General features: G+C 36.0%; 1 protein-coding gene across 2 annotated transcripts in view; it reads right to left on the bottom strand.

Moving 5' to 3' along the window:
* Ifrd1 (Interferon-related developmental regulator 1) overlaps window positions 1-20,577 on the bottom strand; it is a 37,196-nt gene extending 16,619 nt beyond the window's left edge. Inside the window, exons 1-3 of one of the 2 annotated variants that reach the window (XM_069819510.1) lie at window positions 20,397-20,577; window positions 2,017-2,130; window positions 1,762-1,927 (exon numbers count right to left, since the gene is read on the bottom strand). In XM_069819510.1, coding sequence (XP_069675611.1) covers window positions 1,762-1,927; window positions 2,017-2,130; window positions 20,397-20,427 — 311 coding nt within the window. In that variant the 5' untranslated portion in view covers window positions 20,428-20,577. Of the gene's footprint in view, window positions 1-1,761; window positions 1,928-2,016; window positions 2,131-7,460; window positions 7,629-20,396 lie in introns of those variants that run through there. The other variant, XM_069819509.1, reaches the window with a different exon arrangement.
* Between the last annotated feature and the right edge of the window lie 6,993 nt (window positions 20,578-27,570).

The following is a 27,570-nucleotide window of genomic DNA, read 5'->3' as shown; positions in this document are numbered from 1 at the left end:
TGTGTTTGTAATTTGAAGTAGTTTGCATGATATGTATTATCAATTTCTGTATATCACAACTGATTGAATTGTTTATGCCTTAAATTTAATTAACTTGTTTTGTACTATACATATAGCTCAACTGATGAATGATCGTTTGCGTTTGTAAATTTAATAATCTGATTGCTATGTATTGTATACTTTTAGTAGAGCCATCGATGTAGCTCAGTCGGCAGACTCGCTGGGCTGCTGATCCGGAGCTGCGTTCAGGCTTGGGTTGGATCCCCCTTTGGTCTCATTGAATGGTTTCTTCCGAGGTTTTCCCCAGCCGTGGGACTAAAGCCGGATGGTCTATGGCGAGTCCTCGGCATCAACCCCTTTGATTTGATTACCTGGTTGGGTTTTTCCGAGGTTTTCCCCAACCAAAAGGCAAATGCTGGGTAATCTTTTGGCGAATCCTCGGACCTCACCTCATCATTGTAGAAAATTACTAAATTGTAAAACTAAAAATTGAAATACTTTGTAAAAATTTGTAAAAATTGTAATTGTAATATCGTAAAATTTTGACTTGTTCCACATCTTAAAGCTCCATTGCTCATGTAAGATCTATGGAATATATTAAATGAATGAATGAATGAATGAATGAATGAATGAATGAATGAATGAATGAATGAATGAATGAATGAATGAATGAATGAATGAATGAATGGACAGTTCAACAATTTTATTCATTTCTTCTAAACTTCTAGAAGTAAAAGACTTTTTCTGTAAACCGTCCACTGAATTCATGTTAGTTTAGAAAACCGGACTCATGATTTTCCAGGTGTCAAAGTCTTTAGCCATCCTACAGTGTATAATCTTGTTTAAAAATTTAGAGATCGAAAGTGTAGGAAATATGGACATGCTATGACCCGGGAATCCTAAGCAATATGACCCTGGGCAGAACTTCTTGAATGTTTTGAAGGTCAACTGATAGAGCAAGTTGCGCAGGTTCTAAGAATGAATGCGTTGCCTAATCATAAGAAAAAAAATAAGCACGCCATATACAGGATGTTTCATAATTTCTATTACAAACATCTAGGGGTTGTAGAGGGGACTAAGTAGATAAAGTTTTGATTAGGAATCCATGTCCGGAAATGTATCATTTCGATGCAAAATAAGTTTGAAGATGATTTCACATCTCCCACTTCATTAGAGACAATGAGCTCTTGCCAGTGTGCACTACAAGAATGGTTCCACGTACCGCCTAATGGGTCCTAGGTACTTGGCCTTCTTGCAAGAGGTACTGGTAGAGTTATGTGAAGATTTGCCACTGGCAATACATCAGCAAATGTGGTTCCAACATGATGGCGCAACCGCGCAGTTTTCACTTGCCGTTCGCGAACATCTCCACCAACATTCGGGAAAAGGTGGATAGGTTGAAGTGGTTCAACTCCTTGGTCACCACGATCGCCAGATTTAACTCCTCCCGACTTTTTCCTTTGGGGCCACATGAAGAACCTTGTTTATGAGACTCCTGTAGAGTCGGAGGAAGATCTTCATTGTCTCTAGTGAAGTGGGAGATGTGAAATCGATTCGATCTTCGATTTTGCATCGAAATGATAAATTTCCGGACATGGGTTCCTAACCAAAACTTCACCTACTTAAGTCCCCTATACAACCCCTAGAAGTTTGTAATAGGAATTACGAAACACCCTGTATTATTCAAGAATAAAAAAGGCAGTGTTATTTAAACTAAATATTCACTATAACCAGCTGAGCTCTACAAAGCAAAGCTCATACCTGTCAGACACGAAATCCGGTATGCATTTCTTAATGAAAGCCTTGGCAACAGATTCCAGGGACGATGTTCTACCCTGTGCTGACTTCTGATTCATTCCGTCGATTGCCTCCCTCAGTTTCTCTTCAAACACCTCTTCCTGGGTCTGCTCATCCACCTCGTCACCTCCTGAAAACGACAAAAAAAACCTCCTCAGAACTCCCTGAACAGCTATGAAACCCAGTCGGTATTCAAAGTCATAAGACAGAGTCACTTGCCTTCTTCAATGACGCTTTTCGTTTCCGACAAGATGCTGATGACACTTGCATTGTCATTGAGAGAATCCTCATCAGATGTTCCAATTGTGTCCACACGAGGTTTCTGAACAGAGGCTGGAACATTGAAAATGAATGTAGAGTAACCAGTTTAAATACAATAGCTATTATAATGAATGCATGAGTGGTATGTATTATTACATTTATCAGACCCAACGTAAAAACTTAAAGAAATATAAAAAAGCGGATCATGACCCACACATTGAAAACCGCTATTCAGGTATGTTGGCACGCCTTCAGAATCCCAGTGCTGTGCCATCTGTCGGGAGAATTCAGCAATATTTCGTAACGTCAATGTTGCAATCGTGATTTCGTTAGTAACCCAGAGACCTAGTCCATAGTTGCCAAGTTGGGACATTTTTCCCGAAAATTGGGGCAAATTTTTTTTATCATTTTAGTAGGTTATTTTATTACGCTTTATCAACATCTTAGGTTATTTAGCGTCTGAATGAGATGAGGTTGATAATGCCGGTGAAATGAATCTGGGGTCCAACACCGAAAGTTACCCAGCATTTGCTCATATTGGATTGAGAGAAAACCCCGGAAAAAACCTCAACCAAGTAACTTGCCCCGAGCGGGAATCGAAACCAGGCCACCTGGTTTCGCGGCCAGACGCGCTAACCATTACTCCACAGGTGTGGACATTGGGGCAAATGTTTACTCAGTGAGGGAGCTGTCGGAAGTGGGGTATTTGTGGTGGAATTAGAAACTAGAGAGAAAAGAATGCACGTTCTCAGCCCTCCGGTTCCCATTTGCCATACCCTATCAGGGTTTCCGCAAATCGGGCGATTCTGCGTGAGTCTTGTGATAAGCGCTATTTTGGGCGATCTGTAAATAGAGCTATCGACAATATCCTTTTTTTTTTTTTTTTTTTTGCATGATCGTGTTTTTGTTGTATTTACGGCTATTGTTGTTAGGCCTTGAAAGTTACAATTCCCACACAGAAACTTGTTGCTAGAGAAACAATTCTTCATAACATAATACTATACTGAAATAGACCCATTACAGTGCATGTATTGTTACTTTCGTATCATTGCAGTGCAGTTTTGCGAAGGCTTTGAAATAACATTGCTCTAAATTTTCAATGCAAAATATATTGTATTTGCAATTTTAAAAATACGATTGTGCAAAAAAAATTTTGTACAATACACGTTTGTGAAGTGCATTACAAAATCTCGGAAACTGAAAAACTCGCATCGATTTTGTAAAAGCACTTCTCAACCTTGTATCGTAACATATATGTTTAATATCTTCACATTTTTACCCCATGCACATTACGAAATACAGTAGCATTATAAAAATATTAATGAGGTTGCACTGCACATAATGTTTCATTGCAAATGAATTGAAATGTTGGGTGTAAGTTGACTGCATCCTAAGTTCTGACACTTAAACTCCTAGGGCCGTATTCATAGACATTTTTAGCGCGGGTTTCCGGTGGATGATCAGCGTTTTTCGTATTCATAAACCAGTGTTAGCGACAGGATATGTTTTGAATTCTGTACAAGTAACCAGTGGATAGCCGGGGCTAGCTTAGTACGCTCTTAGCGCGTGCTGCGAAATGTCTATGAATAGCACCCCTAAGTACCAAAGTAATAAAATCATAAACGTGCTATAGCATTTTGAAGCGGAGTGTACTATCCATTCTCTACTTAATCTCGACAACTGTCCATACAGTTTTACCCCGCATTTTTTATCTGGCGGAGTTGGCACCTTTTTGTTCTATTTTTCATCATGGGACCGAAAAATGTGTGAATAATTATATTTTTAGCATTTAAGTCTTCTTTGAATTCAAGGAGGTTAAAAACGACAAAATTCCCGAGCATTGACAGCAATCACTCTCCTTCCGCTATAAAATATTCTACAAAGAATTCCACTACCTTTTTCTCCAGAAGAAAAGCACTGGCTTTTATCTATGGAACAACGTAAGCTTCCAATAAAATTAACAAAACGTCGTAAATAAAATGGACTTCATGAAGCCATAAAATTAATGCTATTAATTAGGGGCCGTACTTTGTCCCAGAAGGCTATAAGATTAAATATTACTGGAGTTTTTAAGCAGACGACGCACGTCCATCTAGCAATCGAAGTACTTCACTAACGGCTTACGCGATTCTTGTTTCGTCAAGTTGGGCAGAACAAAATATGGGCCACTTTAACAATTAGGTTGATATTTACAGTTTAATTTGTGTAAACTATAATTATACACTAGAATACGCTATTTTTACTATTTACACTATCACAAAGAATGTAGGTCTACAACGATCACACATTACACTACCATGCATGGTGTTGTGTATTGTAATGCAAAGTATTTTATTTCATAGTACAGTAAGGTCTGAAAATCTTGTTTGTATGTTGATGTGCATCCATTTTGAACATGTCACAGCAGATGTGTTACAATCAGCGTATTCCGAATCTCACCGAACCGGTGGACAACAATGACGTCACGCTGCAGCGAAATAAGAACAAAACTTCTGGAAGGATCGATGGCTATCACGGCGACTGTAAAAGTTGTCTGTGCTACACTAGCAAAATTTTGCGAAATTTCCGTACTGCCATCTCGTTCAAAGAAAAGAGAGCATAAACAATAATTTATTTCTTGAACCGGTAGTAATAACTGGTCTGTTGACATGTTCGCTCATAAGCCATTAACATATCGTCGGTTTCTTGGTAAAAGTGGCCAAGTCACATTCCAAGGCATCCAACCTTTATGAAAATTTAAGACATAATTTATATATTAAAAACTAATAATATAGCACATTTACCTTCAAAATAACTTGTTACTAACACCTAAAGAAGAACAGTTATCTTTGGATCTTTGGATGGATCATTAAACCTTTAAATGCCTTTTCCCAACAATTTTCAATTTTGGATTCGTCACTTTTACCAAGAAACCGACGATATTGTTACGTTGTGCTCATTACAAACAATACAGCAGAACACACCGCCATGACACAACAGTGCACGATGTTATTCGTCTGCTAATTCCCGCCCTATACAAAAACCAATCAGATTCACTGATGGCTGATGGAGACTGCCACAACCTCTGCAAGCTGATGGCACCGGTGCGACACCGGTGGAGCATCAGTGACTCCATCGGTGAAAATCGGAACACCGTGATGTCATTAGATTGCTCAGCGCTGAGATTCGGAATACGCTCAATGGTTAATACTTTACATTTCAGCTTGTTTAGTGATCCAGAACATCAGTATGGGCACCGTCTTTGTCGCGGCACAAAATGATGCGGCGCCATATCCTATGTGAAATTTTCCGCGGCAAAGGTGTGATTTCCCTTTGGGAAATAATTAAGCAGCTTGTCTCGAAACATCGATACCAGACAAAGATTTTAAGCAAGCTGTTAGGAAGGCATTCAGGGAAATCAAACAATGGATGCACATCAACATACAAGTGGGGGAGGGGGGGGGGGTGACAAGACTTTCGGGCCTTACTGTACTGTGACCTTTTTTCGTCTCTAGAATATCATCTTTTTTCAAATATTACTTTTGTAGAATATTATTTTTATTTTTAATATATCAATTTTCTTTCATTATGTTAATCATTCCTTTGGTCCAAATTATCTTATTTAATACTACGTTGCAACTGTTTTAACTCTTAGAATTACATGTAACTAAATATATCTACATTTTGCTCTTACCATTATTATTATTATTATTATTATTATTATTATTATTATTATTATTATTACTCCATTGTTTTCTATATTGATATTATTTATATTTTCTATGTTTTTCATGTCCCGCGCTGTGGCGTCGCGGTCTAAGATATCCTGCCTAGGACTCGCATTACGAAATGCGCGCTGGTTCGAGTCCTCATGGGTGAAGAAATTTTCTCATGAAATTTCGGCCAGTGTATGGGACCGGTACCCACCCAGCATCGTGATGCACTTGGGGAGCTACGGTAGGTATCGAAATCCGGTTGCGAATACCGGCTATAACGGCTGGGGGGATCACCTCCACACGATACCTCCATTCTGGTTGGATGATCGTCCACCTCTGCTTCGGCATGTGGGCGTGAGGCCAGCAGCCGGCTGGTCGGTCTAGGCCCTTCACGGGCTGTAGCGCCACGGATTATTATTATTATTATTATTATTATTATTATTATTATTATTATTATTATTATATGTTTTTCATACTGCTTGAATGGAAGAGAAGGCTAGTACCAGTAAAAATAATTTAAATACATAAATGAACAAATAATTTAAATTGTGGGAAAAGTCATCTTTGTCACTAGAATGCATTTTCAACATTCATTTTGAATCATGAATAGAACGTCAACTTAAGCACAAACAAGATGCAATTAGTATTTCCTGTGCCATGCGCCAAATATGACGTCACGCCAATATAGTCTATGAACAACTAACCTTATCTCCGTACGCCCTGGGACAGAATACGGTTCCTACTAATAATATTTACCTTTAAAATAAGCTTTCATGATTTCATTATTTACATAGACGAATTTTAATTTTTAAAGTCAAAACAATATGCAACAATGAATATCCGACTGTTGCGCCATTACACATTTTGAAGGCGGCAAAGCACACAATTTTGAAAATTCAACACTCATGTTAAATTTAGCAGACTCAAATGTTTGAAAACATTGTTCTCTGTATAGTTATATGCTTTTTCTACGTAAGTTACTGCACTGCTGTGAAAATCCATTCTTTTACTAGTCCGTAAATGCGGGACATTTGTCAGCACAACAAGCTTCACAGAACAGAAGCGCTCAACGTTTATGAATGGTACGTAGAAGTTTCTCATTTCACAAAACAATGATTAGAGGAAATTTTCGAACACGTTCACCTTCCGCTTCAATGAACTTGTCCGCAAACATATGAATCACGCGTAGCTCTTCTCTACTAATCTCGATATGTAGCTGTGATTCACAGTGAAAACAGAAACTAAAGGCTTCATCATTCAGAATCAATCGGACGAATGTTGATACGAACTTGGAAAAGCAGCAGCTATTAATTTTGTATGCAAGACTGCTGGGAAATAAAACGAAATTTTAAAAAAATTACGTAACAATGAGAATTGGAGGAAATGATTTTAATGGCCCAATAAATAAATAAAATAACTTATGGGTCAACAGCAAAAAAGAAAAAGCAACATAAAAATTGCATATTTTGTTTCGTTATAATAAAATACTGTATGCAAGATTGCTGGGAAATAAAACGAAATTAAAAAAAAAAGTACATAAAAATCAACGAGAATTGGAGGAAATTATTTTAATGACCCCAAAAATAAAAATTAATAAACTAACTTATCGGACAAAACGGCAAAAAAAAAATATATATATATATAATATACTGGTAACGTATATTTTAGTTTATAGACTTATTCAATAACAATATAAAAAAATATTACCTCTTATTTTATCCGGTTTTTTCCTTCTAGTTTGCAGTGAGCAATCAAAGTTTAATTCCGAATTGATGTCTAAAATATCACTCGCACTATCGTCAAAGTTCTCCATTTTGTAATGCACCATAATACTGAACTAATGATACTTCTTCACTAACGAAAACCTGGACTCGAACTGACGAACCCGGTAGAAATCGCACAGTATATAAATTCTGTGCATTACTCATATTAGCGATCAGAGGAGTTAAGACATGTGGTGAAATGAGTTGACAATCAACAGGTTGTGCAGCGGCCATGACATTAGGTAACAATGAGAGCTCGTACTCCATTGATTGCGCAATCTTACAGGGCTGAAAATTTCCCCACGTCAAACAACTTTCCCCGCTAAGAGCGCGGGATTTCTAGCTAACAAGATTATTGATTAATTCATATTATATAGAAGATTTAACAAGTATTGCGTACAGTATTATCAATGTACTTAAATAACCGACCGAGATGGTTCAGAAGGTAACGTCGCCGACAAATCTGACTGCGGTTTTTCATGGTTTTCCTCAGTCACAAAGGAAAATGCAAGATTAGAAATGTACATGCCATGATTCATCACCGCCTCAATTACCAATCATTAATCAAAATTTAAAACCAGTCACATGAACACGAGCCATCTACAACACATGACGATAGGAACAGGAAACCAACAATAGTAAAAAAAAAAAAAAAAAAAAAAAAAAACCACCACCTCCTGATACACCCGAAGATCCTACAAACGCGATATGACCATAGATGTTAAAGCGTATATAAATAAACTTAACAAAATAAAATGTACGATACTCAAAATATACAATCACACTTTTCTTCCCGCTACAGGCCTATGGTAAATCTTCAGAATGCTACTTTATATTTTAATCAATTCGAACCCTAGTGTGTAACAATGTATATTTATCGGTATAAAAAAATCAGCCTGCAAAACAAACCTCCTTCAAAATGCAATATTTTGCAATAACTAAAAGGACGAGTTACAAAACACTAAGTTCTGCAGACATTACAACATTCCGAGAACCTGAAGGTAATTAAATGTTTAGATGATTATTTTACGAAAATAAGACCTCAATTTTGATACATATTCGAGAAATATAAACCTTCAAGTTTTTCTTTTTCTGCGCTACACACGTGATGCAGAAGAAATTCTCATTCCTACCAAATGTGTCATAAATTATAATATTCGATGCGGTGGAGATATGAAGATAGTAATCAAGATTAACCATTCACCAAGACGAGCTGATGTACTTTGTATCTACGATAAACCCCCCTGACGTTGGAGAGCGCTTCCTACATTTCTTCACCAGTGGGGCTTTGATTACCGTCCTTGTTTCTGCTAAGCGCCGATTCTGCCAATCACATGTCTTCTAGATTATGAATATTCACACAATCTCCAACATTCAGTCCAGTGTTTCCACTTTTGGTACAATTGTACGGATTTAGTACAAGTCAGGGGCGTATTTTGCGGGCTACCGGCGGTAGCCCAAGGAAATTACAAAACAAAAAGTTTATAATATAACATAATGTAATAATTTTGTATTATTAGTTTTACCATAGTAATTAAAATTAAAGTAATTGTTAGATATATTTTGTGTAATAATAGGGTCAGCGGTAGCCCAAAACCTTTAACCAGTATACGCCTCTGGTACAAGTTTAAATGATCTGTATGCTAGCTGGTACGTGCAGTTCATTTTTTGGTACAATCTGTTTGATAAATTCAGTTTTTTTTTTCGACAGCACGTTTTGTTTCGCTATTTTGTCAACAAATGAATGCAGGTATGCATTAAACTCATATGAACTGTAAAAAAACTCAAAACTGATGCTGAAATTGCTGCATATATACCACTCTTATCGTGTTTAATATCTTGAGCCACGATTATAAAACTTGAATATACATAATTTTAGAAATAACACCAAACTGAGGATGACGCCGAAATAATGACATTTATTAATATTTCCTGTTCAAATCTTGTAAGTACAGGTCCGTGAAAGTCGCGAGAAGCACTACTGAAACGCGAATGAGAGAAAAAAACATAATTCAAGTTTTTAAGCGAATTCTAGCAATGTTTGCTTTATTCGCGAAATCTTAACAATGCAATATTTTTAAACAATTGAAGTGGTGAGAATGAGATAGTCCAAAGCCACACTTTTAACAAAAATGTTTTTTAGTGCGAGTTCATTTCTTACGCATATGGGGAAGCTGCTAGTAAAATATTACAAAAATTACTCAACAAATGACGTAAGTACATAGTAAACGCCGAAGAAATTATGATACCGCATTTAATAGCATTGAACTCTAAACCTTTAATACGCTTTCCAATAAAAGTTTGTCTGTGTTGCTTAGGACTATATCATTCTCACACCTTCAACTGTTTAATAACTTCAGTCTTTTTTTTTTCTGATGGCACATTTCGTTCCGCCATTTTGTCAACAGGTGAATGCAGCTGAATATCTAAATACATAAGGCCGTGTCTCAAAGCTACATTTTCAGCTGAAGTGAACTAGATAGTTGTCTAAATTGTCGAAAATGATGTCAGAATCATGATCCAAAGCTACATAGTGCATAGCAAGTCCGTAGTAGCTAGTAAACGAAAATGCTTAATTGATGACTTGTTCACTAAACAAACATGGATACCTAATCACTCAGCAAATGCGGATATGAAAATCTAAAGTGTGTAGTTTACAAGTCACCTAGTTGCTAGTCACTAGTGTGTAATATTTATTTATTGATTTATTTTGCTAATAATTGTAACATAAATTATAAAATATACAGAGAAACTTTAGCTCGCCCCTGAAAGAGTAGAACTCGTGCTCAGGGGCGGATTCCTGAATTGAAATTAATAATTATACAATACAATTATAATTAATAATTATACAATACAATTTGAAATTATAGTATATAAATTTAAATTTACAATTTTTCAATTTTTATAAAATCTATACATAACTTTTTAAATTTAATACTAGAACTATTAGAATTGACAAGATTAGGATTTTTAAATATAAATTTGTTATATATTCTTGGGCCTAAATTACTACTATGATTAAATACTGTAGCAGTGTTGCATTTTGGTTCAAACAATCTTAAAGAATTCATACCTTTTGTTTCATAACTATGAGAATACAATTCAAAATTATTTCGATTTTTATGTATGAATTTTATTAATATAATATAATAAATTTGTCTTACGTTAAGTACATTAAAGTCTAGAAACAAATTTTGAGATGGAAAATCAATAGGTTTATGAAGACATATTTTAATTATTTTCTTCTGTAATAAATGAAGTGGATTAAAATTGGATTTAAATGAGCTACCCCATCCTATAATTCCATACATAATTACCGATTGAAATAAAGTTAAATATATTGTACGTAATAAACTTATTGACAAGTAATTCCTCAATAAAACAAAATAATATACTATTTTACGTAATTTATTACAAAGGTAATTAATGTGTTGGTTCAATTTTAAATGATTAACGAAAATTATGCCTAAATACTTAACTTCAGAGGACTCTCTAATAATCGGACATTTACACTGTATAAGACAACAATCAGAATTATGTAATTTAATACTTAATATAGATGTAGGAGGTTTATTACATTTTTCAGATAATGAGAATGGAATAATGATGGTTTTATTTTCGTTGATAGAAAGATAATTTAGAATATGGACTAGAGTTTTGAGACACGGCCTTATAAACTGTAAAAACTGAAAATTGAAGCTGAAAATTCTGCTTTTATACTATTCTTGTCGTGTTTAAAAACTTTAGAAATGACTCTAACCTACGTTAAGAATGCAATAATATTTTTATTAAATTAAACAAGATAGAATTAAGGACTTACATTTATTGTAATACGTCTATATAATGTTGCACAAAATTATAACCAAAAAGTAAGATGTTTGTATGTGGATAATTTTATTTTCGAAACTAAATGCGACGATTATCGAGGCTTCCATAACCGCCGCAGTTGTGTGCAACGTGATAATCGACGCTCTACTGTGAATCATTGCTTACGTTATAACCAGCTGGAAACAGTCGAGCTGTGGTTATCACGTAAGCAATGATTCAAAGTCGAACAACCTGCGGAGATACAAGTACAAGGTGAATATTAGCTACCAATTAAGCCAAGGCCAGTCGAGAGAAGGCAATGACTCTGGTGTCAAGTGCTCGAGACTGGAAGCCAACTTGACGTTACTGATGCTGTTCATATTTTACCTACTACCACAAAAAGTTTTCAAATATGTACAACATAAATATGTCGGTATGAAATCCATAAGAAAGCAGTACGATTGCAAAAGTACATAAAGCTGGCATAATGTCCTATTTTGAGAAACTATATCGATTGTTTTCCTCATTAAGCATGAATGGCAGTTGTAATACAATCGGTAATATTTCAACAGCCATAAATACCCATAGCTATGAAAATCTATAAATAGTAGGCTACATGTCGTGCAGTAAAATGTAGACCTTTCCATGTGGAATAATAATCTCTCACAAAGTCTCATAACTTCCTTATCAATACGCAGACATAACTCTAAACAGCGACTGCTACAGAAAATGAAGGAAAAACTATGGTTAAAAATAAGTATAACGAAGGTAACACATGCTTTTTCATCACACGCCTTATCCTTTCCGTAACAAATCTGTTCCTGTATCATGCTGAGGATGATACTGCTGTTTACAATTTATATTCCTGAACCATTATTTTGAAATACAATTAAAATCGTTTATTATATAACTTACTTATAACTTATACTTCTCCAGGTTACGCACAAAAGACATTACTTATAATATCAAAAATAAGACATTCAACTTAATTTACTTATGTAATGTGTAACTAATATTTTTTCAATTTTTAGTATTTCGAAAAATGTTGAATTATATCCGGAAGTCCACACCTGTGGAGTAACGGTTAGCGCGTCTAGCCGCGAAACCAGGTGGCCCGAGTTCGATTCCGGGTCGGGGCAAGTTACCTGGTTGAGGTTTTTTTTCTGGGGTTTTCCCTCAACCCAATATGAGCAAATGCAGCAAATGCTGGGTAACTTTCGGTGTTGGACCCCGGACTCATTTCACCGGCATTATCACCTTCACCTCATTCAGACGCTAAATAACCTAAGATGTTGATAAAGCGTCGTAAAATAACCTACTAAAAAAATATATATCCGGAAAAGTGTACATAATTTCGGAGAAAGTAATTTAAGTTTCGGAAATAATAATATATTAGAGTTCTGGAAAGTAGCTAGTGGAAACGGACCTAATAGATCCCTTTCTCTGCTCTCTCCAGCCATGGGTCCGAAAAATAGCTCCGGTCTATGACCCAATGCAAAACTCCACCCCCCCCCAAAAAAAAGCTCGCTACATATCAACATAATTTGAGAATAGTCGCTTACGAGTAAACAGTATGTGTGATTGTAGTTAGCTTTTAAAAGAGAAAGGAGCATCTTCTGCGGACCTCTGGAAAAAAAACTAAGATACTAATGAAGTGCTTTGTGTAAAGTGTGGCACTGGAAGGGGGGCAGAAACACGGACTTTACGACGAAGTGAATAGAAGCATTTGAAATGCGCACATGGAAAAGAATGGAACGTGTGAAAATGACAGACAGAATAAGAAATGAAGCTGTGCAAGTCAGAGTGGATGAAGAAAGAGTAATACTCAAACTGATGGGAAGCGAGAAAGAAATTGATTGGGTCACTGGCTGAGAAGAAACTGCTTACTGAAAGATGCACTGGGAGGAATGGTGAACGGGAGAAGAGTTCGGGGCAGAAGAAGGTATCAGATGATAGACGATATTAAAGTATATCGAGCAACGGCGGCTCGTGGGTATTGAATTAAGGGGGGGGGGGGGGCTGCGTACAAAAATAAACCAAGCAACTTATTTTATTTAAAGATTAGTTCCATGCGCCTTGTCTTGTAGGTTGCAAACTTTTTAATCATCATCTTATTAAAATCCGGTATGTCGTTTAACATAGTCTTAATAATTGAAAACATAGCTAATGCGGTCACTTCTCTCATCGTATTTCTAAGATAGGATTTTACTCTCTTCAAGCACGAAAAGCAACGCTCTGGTTCGGAAGTTGTCATTGGTATGGTGGTAGCTATGCGTAGTAGTTCCACAACTTCTGAAAATGAGGCCTGCAAGTTCTCAGATAGAAGAAACTGCAAGAGCTTGACTGCGTCACTGATATTTCTGAATTCTTGTCTCTGACACAACACAGTGAGTTCCGTTTTTAGTTTGTCTTTATCGAACATTGGAAAAAGCTTCACACATACATTTAGGTCATTTTCAGGAAATGAGCTTTTGTAGCATTCAAATTTTTCTTGACACAGAAGAGAAGATAATATCAGTTGATCTATGAATTAGAATCGGATGTTAGCTTGTGTGATAATGAGGTTACACGCTTACTTGGCTGCCGCAACCCTTGTCTGAATCCCTTGACCTTACGACGCTTTTTAGGGTTTTCATTTTCACAGATCTCGCTGCTCAACTGTGCACTGATCCGTGCTTGCCTCATTTATTGTTATGTTGTTAGATGTTTCAGATTCCATTATGGTTTGAAAACATTCTAGCAATGGCCCTTCTTCTCATGAACAACATTTACTGTTCTTATTTTAAAACTCCATCTTGTTGCCCCAGCTGATGGAATTGTCTTTGAAACACATTAACCTAATACAGACTGTGAGGAGATCGAGAAAAGAAAGCAGGGATACTGGCTAAATTAGCAATAAATATGCGGGCCTTTGTATTTTGTTTAGCTGCTCTTTCCATTATGAGATTCATCAACTGATGGGCACCTAATTTCACATTTCTCCTGAATTGTTAAGGTACTCAACTGAATAGACTGTAAATATTGTACAGAATTAAACATTGTTGCACTTGTTATACTCACAACATTAAAGAAAATGTATTTAAAACTGCGCGCTACTGACAAACTGCTACAAATTTTGCAGCGCCTGGAAACTCAGGAGTCACGGTGAGGGGCAGCAGGGGGAGGGGTAAAACTAACGCGCAAAGCATCCGAGACGAGACTGGCAGCTCCAGGGGAGGGAGTGACTTCACTAACGATTGCGTGCATGTCAATGAGAGCGAAATTTTATAAAAAAATTCGAGCTGCTAAATAGAGACTGTATAATGTATTTCACAACATAAAACGAGACAAGGGCCACAAATGTCTGGGGGTGCTGCAGCTCCGCAGCCCCTCTTCGAAAGCCGCCCCTGATATCGAGCGTATGCAGAGACTAAGAGGAATGCGGAAAATAGAGAAGATTGGAGAATGCTGGATTTGCATTGAAAGACCTGTCTTTGGGCAGAACAGTATGAATGAATGATGTGATTGTAGTTTGCAGGTAGACAGTGGCATTATGGACAGCAGCAAGGGGAGAATTTTCTACGAAATATAAGACGACTCTTATAAAAGTGGGCGGATGTTGACCTAAAAATAGCTGAAAATGACCAATAAAATGCCCTTCCATTTACATGAAAATGCCCTGAAAGTTAAAAAAAAAAAACCCTTAAAGTTAATAAATGAGAGGCAGAGAACTATATATGGACATGAGAGCGGATAGTGCTTAAAAGAAATCAAAATTACTTTCATGTTTCTGTCTTTCTTTTATTAAAATATTAATTCTCTCTTAAACACAAATTCACGGATGACCATGGTTGTATATTTCAACACACATTAAAGTACAATTTTTAAACTGAAGTAAAACTAACATTAAATTCATAGCAACGGGAATAACAAAACTTCCTGCAGCAATTTTTATTCCTTCCGTTGGGCTGTGATGGTCACATAGTTATAGACTATAGAGTATGCATACGTAAAAATATCCTACTTTAGGAAGATCTTCTAAATCGCAATGCATCACTTTTGCAATGGGTTAAAATATAACTTCATTAATGATGTTAATAAATTTCCTTTTGAATATAAACTGTATTGGATTATTGACACACATTATGTAATAGATCAATGTTTCTATTACTTACATTTTTGTGGTGAGTCATTTTCAATTGTTGAGATAAAAATTTAATACTTTTTAAAATAATTAAACATTCTTATTTTGTTTGCTTCCCCCTCTCAGCCTCTACACAGAGTAGTTACAATTCAAGACTACAGTCAGGTAGGCTAAGTGTAAATAAATGTATATATAAATTGAACTGGTAATGGAAATTACGGGAAAACGGCTGAACGGATTTTAATAAATGACCCCTCATTTTGAAGCTTGGAACTCAAAGTTTTTCAGAAAAATAGTAGTTTTCAGTGAAATGTCAATTTTTCAACATAACTTTCCTATTTTCCAAAATCCATCTGTCGTCAGTTTTGAGAACTAGCTAACTGCATTTCAGAATAAAACAAAACACACATTACAGTAAACAATATTACACGAAGGCCATGATCAGCAAGAATGCTGACATAATTTAGAGCTCAAATTAAATTGGTTATTAAAAACTTAACTTCCTAAAAATAATTTTCAAGTTCGATTCTGTGGTGTCTAATTTTCTGGGTACAGCTGTGTATTGGATATTAAAAACTACAAAACTTGAGGTGGTTTGACGACATTATTTCCATTAGAAATGAAATATTATTGTAGTTAATGCCATGATGTGACTATTTTTCATTAATTATACATATTAATGCTATATTGATGATATGAAAGTGAAACGTTTTGGGGTTATATAAGTAGATGTAGAGAATAACTTAAATTAGATTTTGATTTCTATATTTTACTGATTGGCAGCTATATAGTTTATATAGTATATGTTACTGAAAGCTATAAAACTTACGTAAGATAATAATATTATTAAAAATCAAATATTTTTATAGTTATTAATCAAGTGGGATTGGGTCTTTTTCATATATTTAATAGTGGTGTGATGTAGATATTTATATGCGTGGTTCTCTTCAGTATTGGCTCGAGAGAGAATCTTTCATTATTATGGAAGCAAATAACTTTCAGAATGTCTGGTATTCTTCATTGAAAATAAATCTGAAAAATGTTTATTTGAACGTCTAATGAACTTAGTTTGCAGCATTTGCTGCCCAAGCCACTAGTATAAAATACTTGGGTGTGGTAATGCAGGTGGGTAATCGTAGAAATATCAGTTCACATTTTAATGAATTTCTTTCGTGTTTAGATTTTTATTACAATAATGTCAAAAAGAGGGAAAAGCATGGCAACGATTGCACCGAGAAAGCATTAAGCGTGCTGCGAGAGTGGGGATAACTGGCATTCTGTTTTTAGATTTAACCAAATGAAGATAATGGAGAAGAAATTATGCTCACGGAGACAGCAAATTATAACTAGAATAGCAAAATTATGAGGGGTATGTATTCTTAAGTATACATTTCATGGTGGTATTCAGTTTTCAGAGTTAGTACTAATAATTTCATGTGATCTTTACATTTTTAGGTTAAATCTCGTGAATCAATTGTTTAGTCAAACCAATGAATTTCATATTGCCAGATAAAATACCTAACATGCTGATCCCTTTCTCGTATAGTTTGCCTACGAAAATGTGTCACAAATTATTGAATTATTTAGAATAATCTTCCAACATAAAGGTAAAGTATGGTAAGTAAATAAATCATTCAGTACATAGGATCGTGATTTTACTTCTGTGGCTGGGCGGAAAAAGGTCTTAAGTAAAAATTTTATACTTTTCAGGAGAGCAGTAGAAAGATTGAAATTGGTGTCAATTATAGAGATTTTTTTAATTAAGGGTTTTTTTCCTGTATATTATTTGTTTATATTTCTTCTAAAATAGGTAATGTTGCTCATTTAACAATTTTCTTGATTATTTCCAAAAATAACCGCACTTAAGCCCTTTTAAGACCAGAAGCCAAACTGAGTAGAAGGGACTATTAAACATAAGACCTATTTCATGTCAAAATAAATGAGAAATGTACATTATTAGGAATGCAAAATGGGTCTTAAACAATTATAGGACTGTTTACCCTGGTGCTTAAAGTTTTAAAAAGAAAGGGCATCAGTATGTGATAAAATCAGTGGCGTATACTGGTTAAAGGGTTTGGGCTACCGCTGACCCTATTATTACACAAAATATATCTAACAATTACTTTAATTTTAATTACTATGATAAAACTAATAATACAAAATTATTACATTATGTTATATTATAAACTTTTTCTTTTGTAATTTCCTTGGGCTACCGCCGGTAGCCCGCAAAATACGCCCTTGGATAAAATGGCTAAAATACAAGTTAGACCTTTTTCATAGGGAAGCATGGAAAGTAAACATTTGATGTTTGTATGGAATAAAGTATTAAATATTCTTAAGTCCTTCATTCTGTGTGTGCTCGATTCAAAAAGTACTTAGGACATTTGGTAACGCTCTATAAATCCAGTCAGGAGTCTTATTTGACTTTAGCCGTTCTACCAGATTGTAGAGAATTGTTTCCGCTTTCAGAATATATAGAAATCTCATTTTCAAAAAGAATTGACTTAAGACCTTTTTCCTCCCAGCCACAGACTTCATAATATGGTGATATCTGGTAACAGTTCCAACAATGACAAGATGGCAATATTTGCTGTTTAGGAACTGTTCTTACGTGACCCTTACTATATTACAGGTTCACACGGTATGTTTAATGTGTGAAAAAAATGATAATAAAATTCATTCTATTATACCCAATAATCAAAAACCCCGGTAGAACTGATATTCAACCCTTGTGGTGAATTTCAGTGAAATCCGGAGAGTGTAATTGGTCAAATCCTCTCTCCTGACCTCCACACTGGGGCCCCTGGGATCTTTTGAGATGCGAAAGAGTGTGTTGTGTAGAAAGCAATGGAAAGCAACCGCATTTACCTTTCCCATAAAAAACCGCAAACATGGCATGATGAGTCTTTCCACGACAAAAGATTTCGGATGTAAACTATCCCTCATTATCATGAGTAGGGCTAGGATTTTGATGAAATTGCATCTTTTTTCTAGTAAGCCAGAAACATAGCTGCTTTAGTATTGATATGTTATGTGATAAACTGAGTGTTTTAAGACATATTTGTTAGGGCATTTTTTTTGCATTTTTTGCCTGTTTCAACTCATAAGAGCATCTTTTGTTTTATTCGGTCATTTTTTAGGTATTTTCATTTAATTTTGGCCATAAATGTCCATTATTATTATAAAATAATATTTATTTCCTTTGATATTTTCTTTACATATTTTGTCCATGAATACCCATTATTTTATATAATATTTTAATCGTTTTTCTACACAAATATTTCCACTTTAACATAGTACACCCCATGCAGTGGATCAGTCCAACTACACCTCCAATATAGACTCCTCTATACCTGCTAATTCCGGATAAGAGTGGCCTTGTGGTAGACTACATGGGAACTAAAAGTAAAGTAAATCCATGGCGCTACAGCCCATGAAGGGCCAAGATCGACCGCTGACTGTTGAACTCACGTCCACATGCCGAAGCAGAAGTGAACGATCATACACGGAAACTAAGTACATCAGGTAAAAAAATTAATTAAAGTGTACCGTACTACTTAGACAAAATTATTTAAAATTTAATTTAATTACTAGTCTAAACATTATTAAATAGTACAAAACCTCTTTTCCTACTAAGCCAATTATGTAAGATCAATTTTTAGGGCAGTTTTGAACGTTTTTTAGGTCATAAATGCATTGTTTTTAGGACATTTTTTCATGATTTATAGGTCATCAAAATCCTAGCCCTAATCATGAACCAGTGAAACCGATATTTTTCCATCTATTACCTATTGTTGGAATTATAGGCCTAATTTGAAAAAATACCGGTCTACTACAAAGACTCAAAAACGACAACAAAAGGAAAAGGTGTTGTAAATATAGCTACAAAACTCTATCAACTATTTCTCTGAATCTAACAGAACATATTTAATTGTGTAGCCTATATACTAATAGACATTCAGTAGGTTTTATGCTAATGGTGTAAAGTGGTCTTTATCGAAAATCACAGGATTAAATAAAATAATCTAATTAGTTTTCATCTTAATATTCTGTGGTTTTCTCTGACATCTCATGTACTAAGTAAAGTGACACGATAAACGTAGCCTACTACCTACACAGGCCTATTTACTAAACCAAATCAAGGCGGCAATTTTAATTTTACACGTAGGTCTAATAATAAACTGTCTCACAACAAAATTACCTTCTGGTAGGTAATTCTCTAGAAGAACTATATATATACTAAACGAGGTACCTGGGAAAAAGCAAATTGCGTCCTTTAGTACAGCTTTTCTGGAGAATTACATACATTATATCTGTATTAAAATAACACTGTCCCTAATGAAACAGTAGAAAATAATCGCCTATTGTTCATAATGATTTTCAATTGACAATATAATACCCCAGTCTTACGGTGGTACCATAGACATGCCTCAGACTTCATAATTCTTCTTATAAATCATAAAATTGTATTGTCAATACCAATGTAGGGCATTACAACATTAATAACAAACAAACTTTTACGTTTGAATGTTTCTGGTTTATGTTTATTGCATAAATTCAGATGATTATGAAAGTTAGATTATAGGAGCATATGCTACAATGCTTTTTATCTCTAGAATTGTATAATTGCACAAACTGCTTAAATATAAACCACTCTGATATATCTATATTACTGTCAGACTAAAACTAACAATATAACATCACAAATTATACAAATTAAGAGTATTTCACAAAACTGGAGACGAGTGGCATGTTCAATATGCGTTGCTTTAACCACGTTGCAATACGAATATAATCATTGCATGAATTAAGCACTATATTAGAACTAATCATACATATTAAAACAACATATGTTTGAATTTAGCATACTGTATTGGCCATAAAACGTGGACCCATCGGCCATAATGATCTATTTCTATCCCAAGGTCTTGAAAGCATGACACTCACCTGACTTTCCCTTTCGCTTTCCTTTTGGCATGTCTTCTTCCTGAATTCCGAACCGGCCTAAAATATACACTTAATCAAGATGGTAAACAATTCAATATAGTTTGATGCCTACGTATATTTAATACTTGACATATAAATAAAATTTCACAAAAACTCATAAACATGTTGCTCTTCAGAACATGCGAAGCCAGCCTTCACGGCTAATTTTGGCGCAATGGCTTCTGGGAATATGACGATCGACAATCATGTCCACCAACATTTGAAAACATACTGTTGAACTACAATTGAAGATAAGGTAATTTTATGTACTGGGAAACTAATGACATTGTCCTTGACAAAGCTTTGCGAAAATTGATACTGAACCTATAATTAGAGAATACAATTTTAATATGTAGGGTATATTTAATACTAATTAAGATATAAACAGTATGAAGTAAACATAAACAAAAAAAGTTTCGTAATCTCACCAGCGAGCGCAGCGGGAACAACGCCAATAAATTGTCATTATGCAATTCTTTACGACATTTACCATAATTTCCTCATGAGTGACTAATATTATTACGGGTACTCTTGCCTACGATCCATTTCTCTATCCTCAGCTCGTAATCACCGCCGTATGTGGGAGTGACCGGAATATTTGCTAGAGTTATCACAAATTGTATCTCGGTATCAGACGACATAAGAATCTTAAATCAAAGGCGTCTCAAAATAAAAACAGCATTGCCACCCTCACATTAGCCCGTCATTATTAATTCACATATCATCCATACAATAGTCCGGGTAAAGTTCACGGTGCGGCGTGCTGTACTTGTACAAGAGCGCGGCCGTTCGGCTACCCAATAATTCACAGCATAGGAGTGGTAAGCACAATAAGCCTCAGGCTGCAGTGCAAGCCTTCGGGTCCCTCCTCTGTACAAGGAAAAAAAAAAGTGAAATTGTCTGTATACTCACATTTTGTTACAATTTTACTTTATTTTACAATACTTTTATTAAGGGAAGGCAGAGGTGAAATTTTCGAACAAAACCGAAGAAAAAATGAATTTTTTTTTTTCATTTTTATTATCTTTATTTTGATATTCCGATGTTAGTTTTTGATTTTGTGCCCTTAAAAGTATGAAATTAAAACCAAGATAACGGTATTACTATATTATTCCCGTAATAAACTAATACTTATCATTCTTTATATACCTTCTCTGAACATATACTATAAATAAAAAGAAATATTGAAAATTTCTTACAATATGGTGCATGGAGCATTTTATATCAAACGATATAAAGTTTTATAAAATTATTAATATTTACAGAACTATTATTGTACTTAGAAAGTTGAAACTTGTATGTCCATTACTAATAACATACTTAGTATCCATGATCAATTTCAAACAAATCGGATAAATTTTGTGGATTTTGAAATATTCACCTCTGAATGATCATATTCCGACATACTGTACCAAGGTCAAGCTTTAACCACAGTCTAGTATATACAGTCACGAAGCTCAATACGTAGTAAATATGTTTCCAGAGATAGTTGCTAACCACTAGGATCGCTAATATCGCCTCATTACAGACAATGCGAAATAGTACCGGCACAGTCAATTGTTCCTAGCATTCTCAAAACTCAAGCTTCGTGACTGTGCTATAACGGGGGAAGGAGATAAATGATGTCTCCCATAATCTCGTTATATCGGGATTCTATAGTTTTGCTTTGCCCCCCCCCCCAACGAAACGGTTCTCTCTCCGCCTATGTGTGGTACAAAATGCGTTTCGGAAAATCATCATCATCATCATCATCATCATCATCATCATCATCATCATCATCATCACTTTTTATTTTATTTTAGTAGGTTATTTTACGACACTTTATCAACAGCTTAGGTTATTTAGCGTCTGAATGAGATGAATGTGATAATGCCGGTGAAATGAGTCCAGCACCGAAAGTTACCAAGCATTTGCTCATATTGGGTTGAGGGAAAACCCGGAAAAAACCTCAACCAGGTAACTTGCCCCGACCGGGAATCGAACCCGGGCTACCTGGTTTCGCGGCCAGACTCGCTAACCGTTACTCCACAGATGTGGACTCGTCATTATCATCATCGTGGTTAACAACAATAACAGTTTCACTTATTCTGCTTGCTTTCATGTAAACAGTAATAATTAAGAGAAAGTAAGCCCAACTTTCTCCTTCTTTCTGTGTTTCATTTCGCCTGTTATGCCACAACCATAAAATAAATTAATATTATTCCTGCAAGCCATAGTACAGTAGGAGAGGGGATTTCATTTGATCAACACGTGACACATTTACATTGTGAGCTTCCCTGTCCGTGGGGTCGACACGATGGAGGACTGCCGCAGAAACATCGCCGTCCGTACTGAGAATCGAACTACGGACCGCTGGGCTAGGCACGACAGTGCGCTGTCCACAGAGTCAAAGTGTGGGACATCCTAGCTTTCTGTAATCAAATAATTTGCGAATTTAATATAGTATTTGTAATTGAAACCAGAGCTTAATTTCAGCTGGGGCTGTCCATGAGTCAACTCGGTTACGTCTCACCAATGAAAAAACTAATATCACTTGTAAACAGTGTTGCAATCTCAAGTGCCGAATGTGAGATGGGGTTTTCCGCAGTGAACCTGATAACCACCCCGATAAGAGCGTCTCTTCACGTAAAACCGTACGTGATTTGAAGGGTTCAGAACCATAATGGGCCAAGCGACATTTACTAAAACCATAGAAAACAAGGGTTAAAATGAAGTTATTACCATAATTCAATGAAAACACAATATGAGCCGTTCAGAGCAGAAGTGGTGTAAGTCAAAAATGGGTAATGAGGGTTAAAGTAAACATTCTGTGAAATACAGCGCAAAGTAGCAATTAATATTCAATTTATTTAAACTATTAGTAGTCAGTGAATAGCAAAAAGGACATATTAATTGCTACTTTGCGCTGTATTTTATAGAATTTTCACTTTAAACCTCATTACCCAATTTTGACTTACACCACTTTTGCTCTGAACGGCGGTTATATAGTCTAACAAGTTATATAACGTATACACATTTAAACTAAATGATATGTCAATCTTCATTAAACTATGGTATTCACTTAATGTTTATCCTTGCTTTCTCTGTTTTTAATAAATGGCGCTTGGCCCACTATGGCTCTGACCCTTCATTTACTCTTTATAAGAATTGTGGGACCTCCAGTAGTCGGTATGTACAATCCTTGCTGACAAAGATTCCAGATAAGAAAAATATTTAGGTAAACAAAAGGGTAGAGTCCACACCTGTGGAGTAACGGTCAGCGCGTCTGGCCGCGAGACCAGGTGGCCCGGGTTCGAATCTCGGTCGGGGCAAGTTACCTGGTTGAGGTTTTTTAAGGGGTTTTCCCTCAACCCAATACGAGCAAATGCTGAGTAACTTTCGGTGTTGGACCCCGGACTCATTTCATCGGCATTATCACCTTCATTTCATTCAGACGCTAAATAACCTAGATGTTGATACAGCGTCGTAAAATAACCCAATAAAAAAAAAAGGTAGAGTTTTGTCACTTCCCACACCATCGTACCAAGGCACGCAACTCCTATTGACTAGAGATGAGACATCACAGACAATGCAGGGTGCAATACATACTTGTTTCACTTCAACACGAACTAATATATTCTACTTTTATTTTGCATTCTTTTTTTTTTGTGTACTGGTCATTTTTAGGAAATGTTCTACTTTTTGTTGCATTTTTGCCCTTGTCTGTTTATGAACGGACATTTTTACAGTGTAGTCGCAGCCTATACTTGAGAACCTACTGCAGACTGCATACACAATATCTTCGATTGCGTCTTACAAGAATGTTCCTTATTGCTGCATCAGCTTGACTCCTGATCACGTGTGTTGCGTGCTTCCCCCCATTTAACACAACAGAACAAATACTGCAGCCGCAGTGCCTGCAGTCAGCATCAATATCTCACAAGTAAAGACGTAAAAATGCCGAGAGTAAAACAAAGTAGATGAAAGGTTTTTACGACAATTAGTGACACTAAAAAAAAGTGTTTACATAGGCCTACTCATTCACGTTTCTGATTTCATGTATATTTAAGCATTATATTGTTCTTTGATAGAGACTGGCTTAATCTTGCACAGGATAGGGACCGATGGCGGGCTTATGTGAGGGCGGCAATGAACCTTCGGGTTCCTTAAAAGCCATTTGTAAGTAAGTAAGTAAGTAAGTAAGTACTAAGTCTGTAAAGCATAAGTCTGATTTCGTGATTATAAAAATTAATTACAATAATATTAATACACTATTTCTTTTTCTTCATCAAACGAATACGTGCATTCGGTTTAAGAGAAACCTCGGTACACCAGTTTTCTATAGCACTCGACACAAACTTCCAACATGGGTTGTTAGGTTAGCTTCGCTCGTAAATGCTAAGTCTGCAAAGCATGTCTGATTTCGTGATTATAAAAATTAATTACAATAATATCAATACACTAATCCTTTCTCTTAATCAAACAAATACGTGAACAATACGAATCTAACCGACTAACTTAGGCTAAATCATTCATTACCGTATCTAGCCTACCGGTAATAAGTACATTTCACACATGCATATTTACCCGTGAAAAGTTATTCCAGGAATTTTTTTTGGAAACCTGTTTGTGCAGCCATACGCAGAACATGTAGGCATATTGAAATTAGTTAATTTATTAATTAAAACAACGATGCAACATCACAATCAACTGCCCATGTGCTAACCGGGAGCGCAATGTTTTGGTAGCATCATAATGGCGACTGTCCACAAAAGCGGCTTCACCTCCAAGCTGTTTATATCTACTCTATGCATTCTGTGCTCGTTGGGTACGATTTCCCATTGTCTGTGATGAGGCGATAGTAACGATCCTAATGACTAGCAACTAAAGTTCAACTGTCATTGGATGCATATTCCCTACGTATTGAGCTTCGTGACTGTATGTACTAGACTGTGGTATTATAAAAATGCGTTACAGAATTCATGCCTGTCTTCATAGTAACTGAAACTAATTTCCATATTAACAGACTGTACCGAACGCACGTGGAGAGTTCCCGTGCTGCAATAAGATGACAAATCACGTTACGTATCACAGCGGAGTAATACATTTTGCATCAAATGTTAATTTACCTTAATATTTTTATTATCTGAATTTCAATATAAACATTTACTAGGTACCAAAGACAAACAAATAGAAAGACCTTTAACTCAATGTATAATTTCGACACACTATTGAAGCACCATTCAGTGACGTTATATAGTTACATTATAGTCCCGTCGCTCTAATTTCCGGCAGCCAATCACGTTGCAGGTCGGCTAGATTTAAACGTGTCCGTCTTGTGATTAGCTGATGAAAACGTTATGCATTTCCTAAGGTTGGATAAATATTTAATATAATCACCCGCCATTTTGGCTCTTTCTTTGGCGTTCGCAGAAAGCACACGAGAACGTTATTTGCCGCTCAATTATTTGCTGAATTACAGTGCGTTTGATTTATTATCATGGGAGCTACGATATGATAATGTTTAACAGTGTGGCAAATAGATTCCTCGTCTGGTAGCTAGGCAACGAAAGAACAAAAATGGCGAACGATACTACCTAGCTAGACTTTATAAAGCCTTCTCTTCCTAAGGCGTAAGCAAAGAGGAGGAGTCACGCCGGGAATAACAGCGTCGGGACTGTAGTTACTGTTTTTTTAACCTTCGCGTAAATTGTCAATGAATGTTTTAACGTTAGCCACCTAACAGCGTGGTGGTCCACATTGGCAACATAGGGTTGTAGTTCCAAGCTCGGCCACTTGACCGTCATGTCCCATCTTAAAAAAAAACAGTATAGTCACTGGTGTGTAGTATGGACTTGAACTTTGAGACACGGCCTTACTACCATAGGCAAATAAAATATTGAAAGACCTTCAACTCAATGTATAATTTCGACACACTATTGAAGCACAATTCACCTGACATAATTAGGAATATTAAATCGAGACGTTTGAGATGGGCAGGGCATGTAGCACGTATGGGCGAATCCAGAAATGCATATAGAGTGTTAGTTGGGAGGCCGGAGAGAAAAAGACCCTTTGGGAGGCCGAGACGTAGATGGAAGGATAATATTAAAATGGATTTGAGGGAGGTGGGATATGATGATAGGGACTGGATTAATCTTGCTTGGAATAGGAACCGATAGCAGGCTTATGTGAGGGAGCAATGAACCTGCGGGTTCCTAAAAAGCCATAAGTAAGTAAGTAAGTAAGTAAGTAAGTAAGTAAGTATTGAAGAACCATTAAGACAGGTGGTGGCAAAAATCGGAAAGACATCTCATGTTACACAATCCGATCGGTAGTACAGGTATCCGTTATGCCAACATTATTGTTGTAAATTGTGTTTTATTTAACGACGCTCGAAAACGCCGAGGTTATATCAGCATCGCCGGTGTGCCGGAATTTTGTCCCGCAGGAGTTCTTTTACAAGCCAGTAAATCTACTGAAATGAGCCTATCGCATTTTAACACACTTAAGAAACATGTAAGAAAACAAATTAGTGATAATGAGATTAAAGGAGTTATATGACTGTATTAATGAAAGGGAATATGTTCTCAATAGTTTTCAGTTTTTTCCTTGTATGTACAGTAGTGGCAAAAAGAACCGGACCGACCCTTGTAGCTGATTTCAGAGCCTTGGTCACTCGACAGCACGATAGACTGGTAACTAAGACTTTCGTGGTTCGAATCCTGCGTGGGAAGGAAACTTTTTTTGTTCCTTATTCAAATTTATTCCCAATACTTTTCGATTGCTGGTAAAATTCATATTGTAGGAATAATAAGTTAATTATGTAGTAAAATATCGCTGCAATCAAACTTTTAATAGAAAAAGGAGCATCTTCTGCGAACCTCTGGAAAAAACTAAAGAAGGGATAGTGAAGTGCTTTGTATGGAGTACGGGGCAGAGATATGAACATTACGATGAAATGAAGAGAAGCGACTAGAAGCGTGGAGCAGACTGGAACGTGGAGTGGACAGACAGAATAAGAAATGAAGTTGTATTGGAAAGAGTGGATGAAGAAAGAATAATGTTAAAACTGATCAGGAAGAGAAGAAGAAATTGGCTGGGCCACTGACTGAGAAGAAACTGTCTACTGAAGGATGCACTGGGAGGGATAGTG

Source organism: Periplaneta americana, chromosome 2, assembly GCF_040183065.1.
Source record: "Periplaneta americana isolate PAMFEO1 chromosome 2, P.americana_PAMFEO1_priV1, whole genome shotgun sequence".
Lineage (NCBI taxonomy): Eukaryota > Metazoa > Arthropoda > Insecta > Blattodea > Blattidae > Periplaneta > Periplaneta americana.
This window is presented reverse-complemented; position numbering and strand designations above follow the sequence as displayed.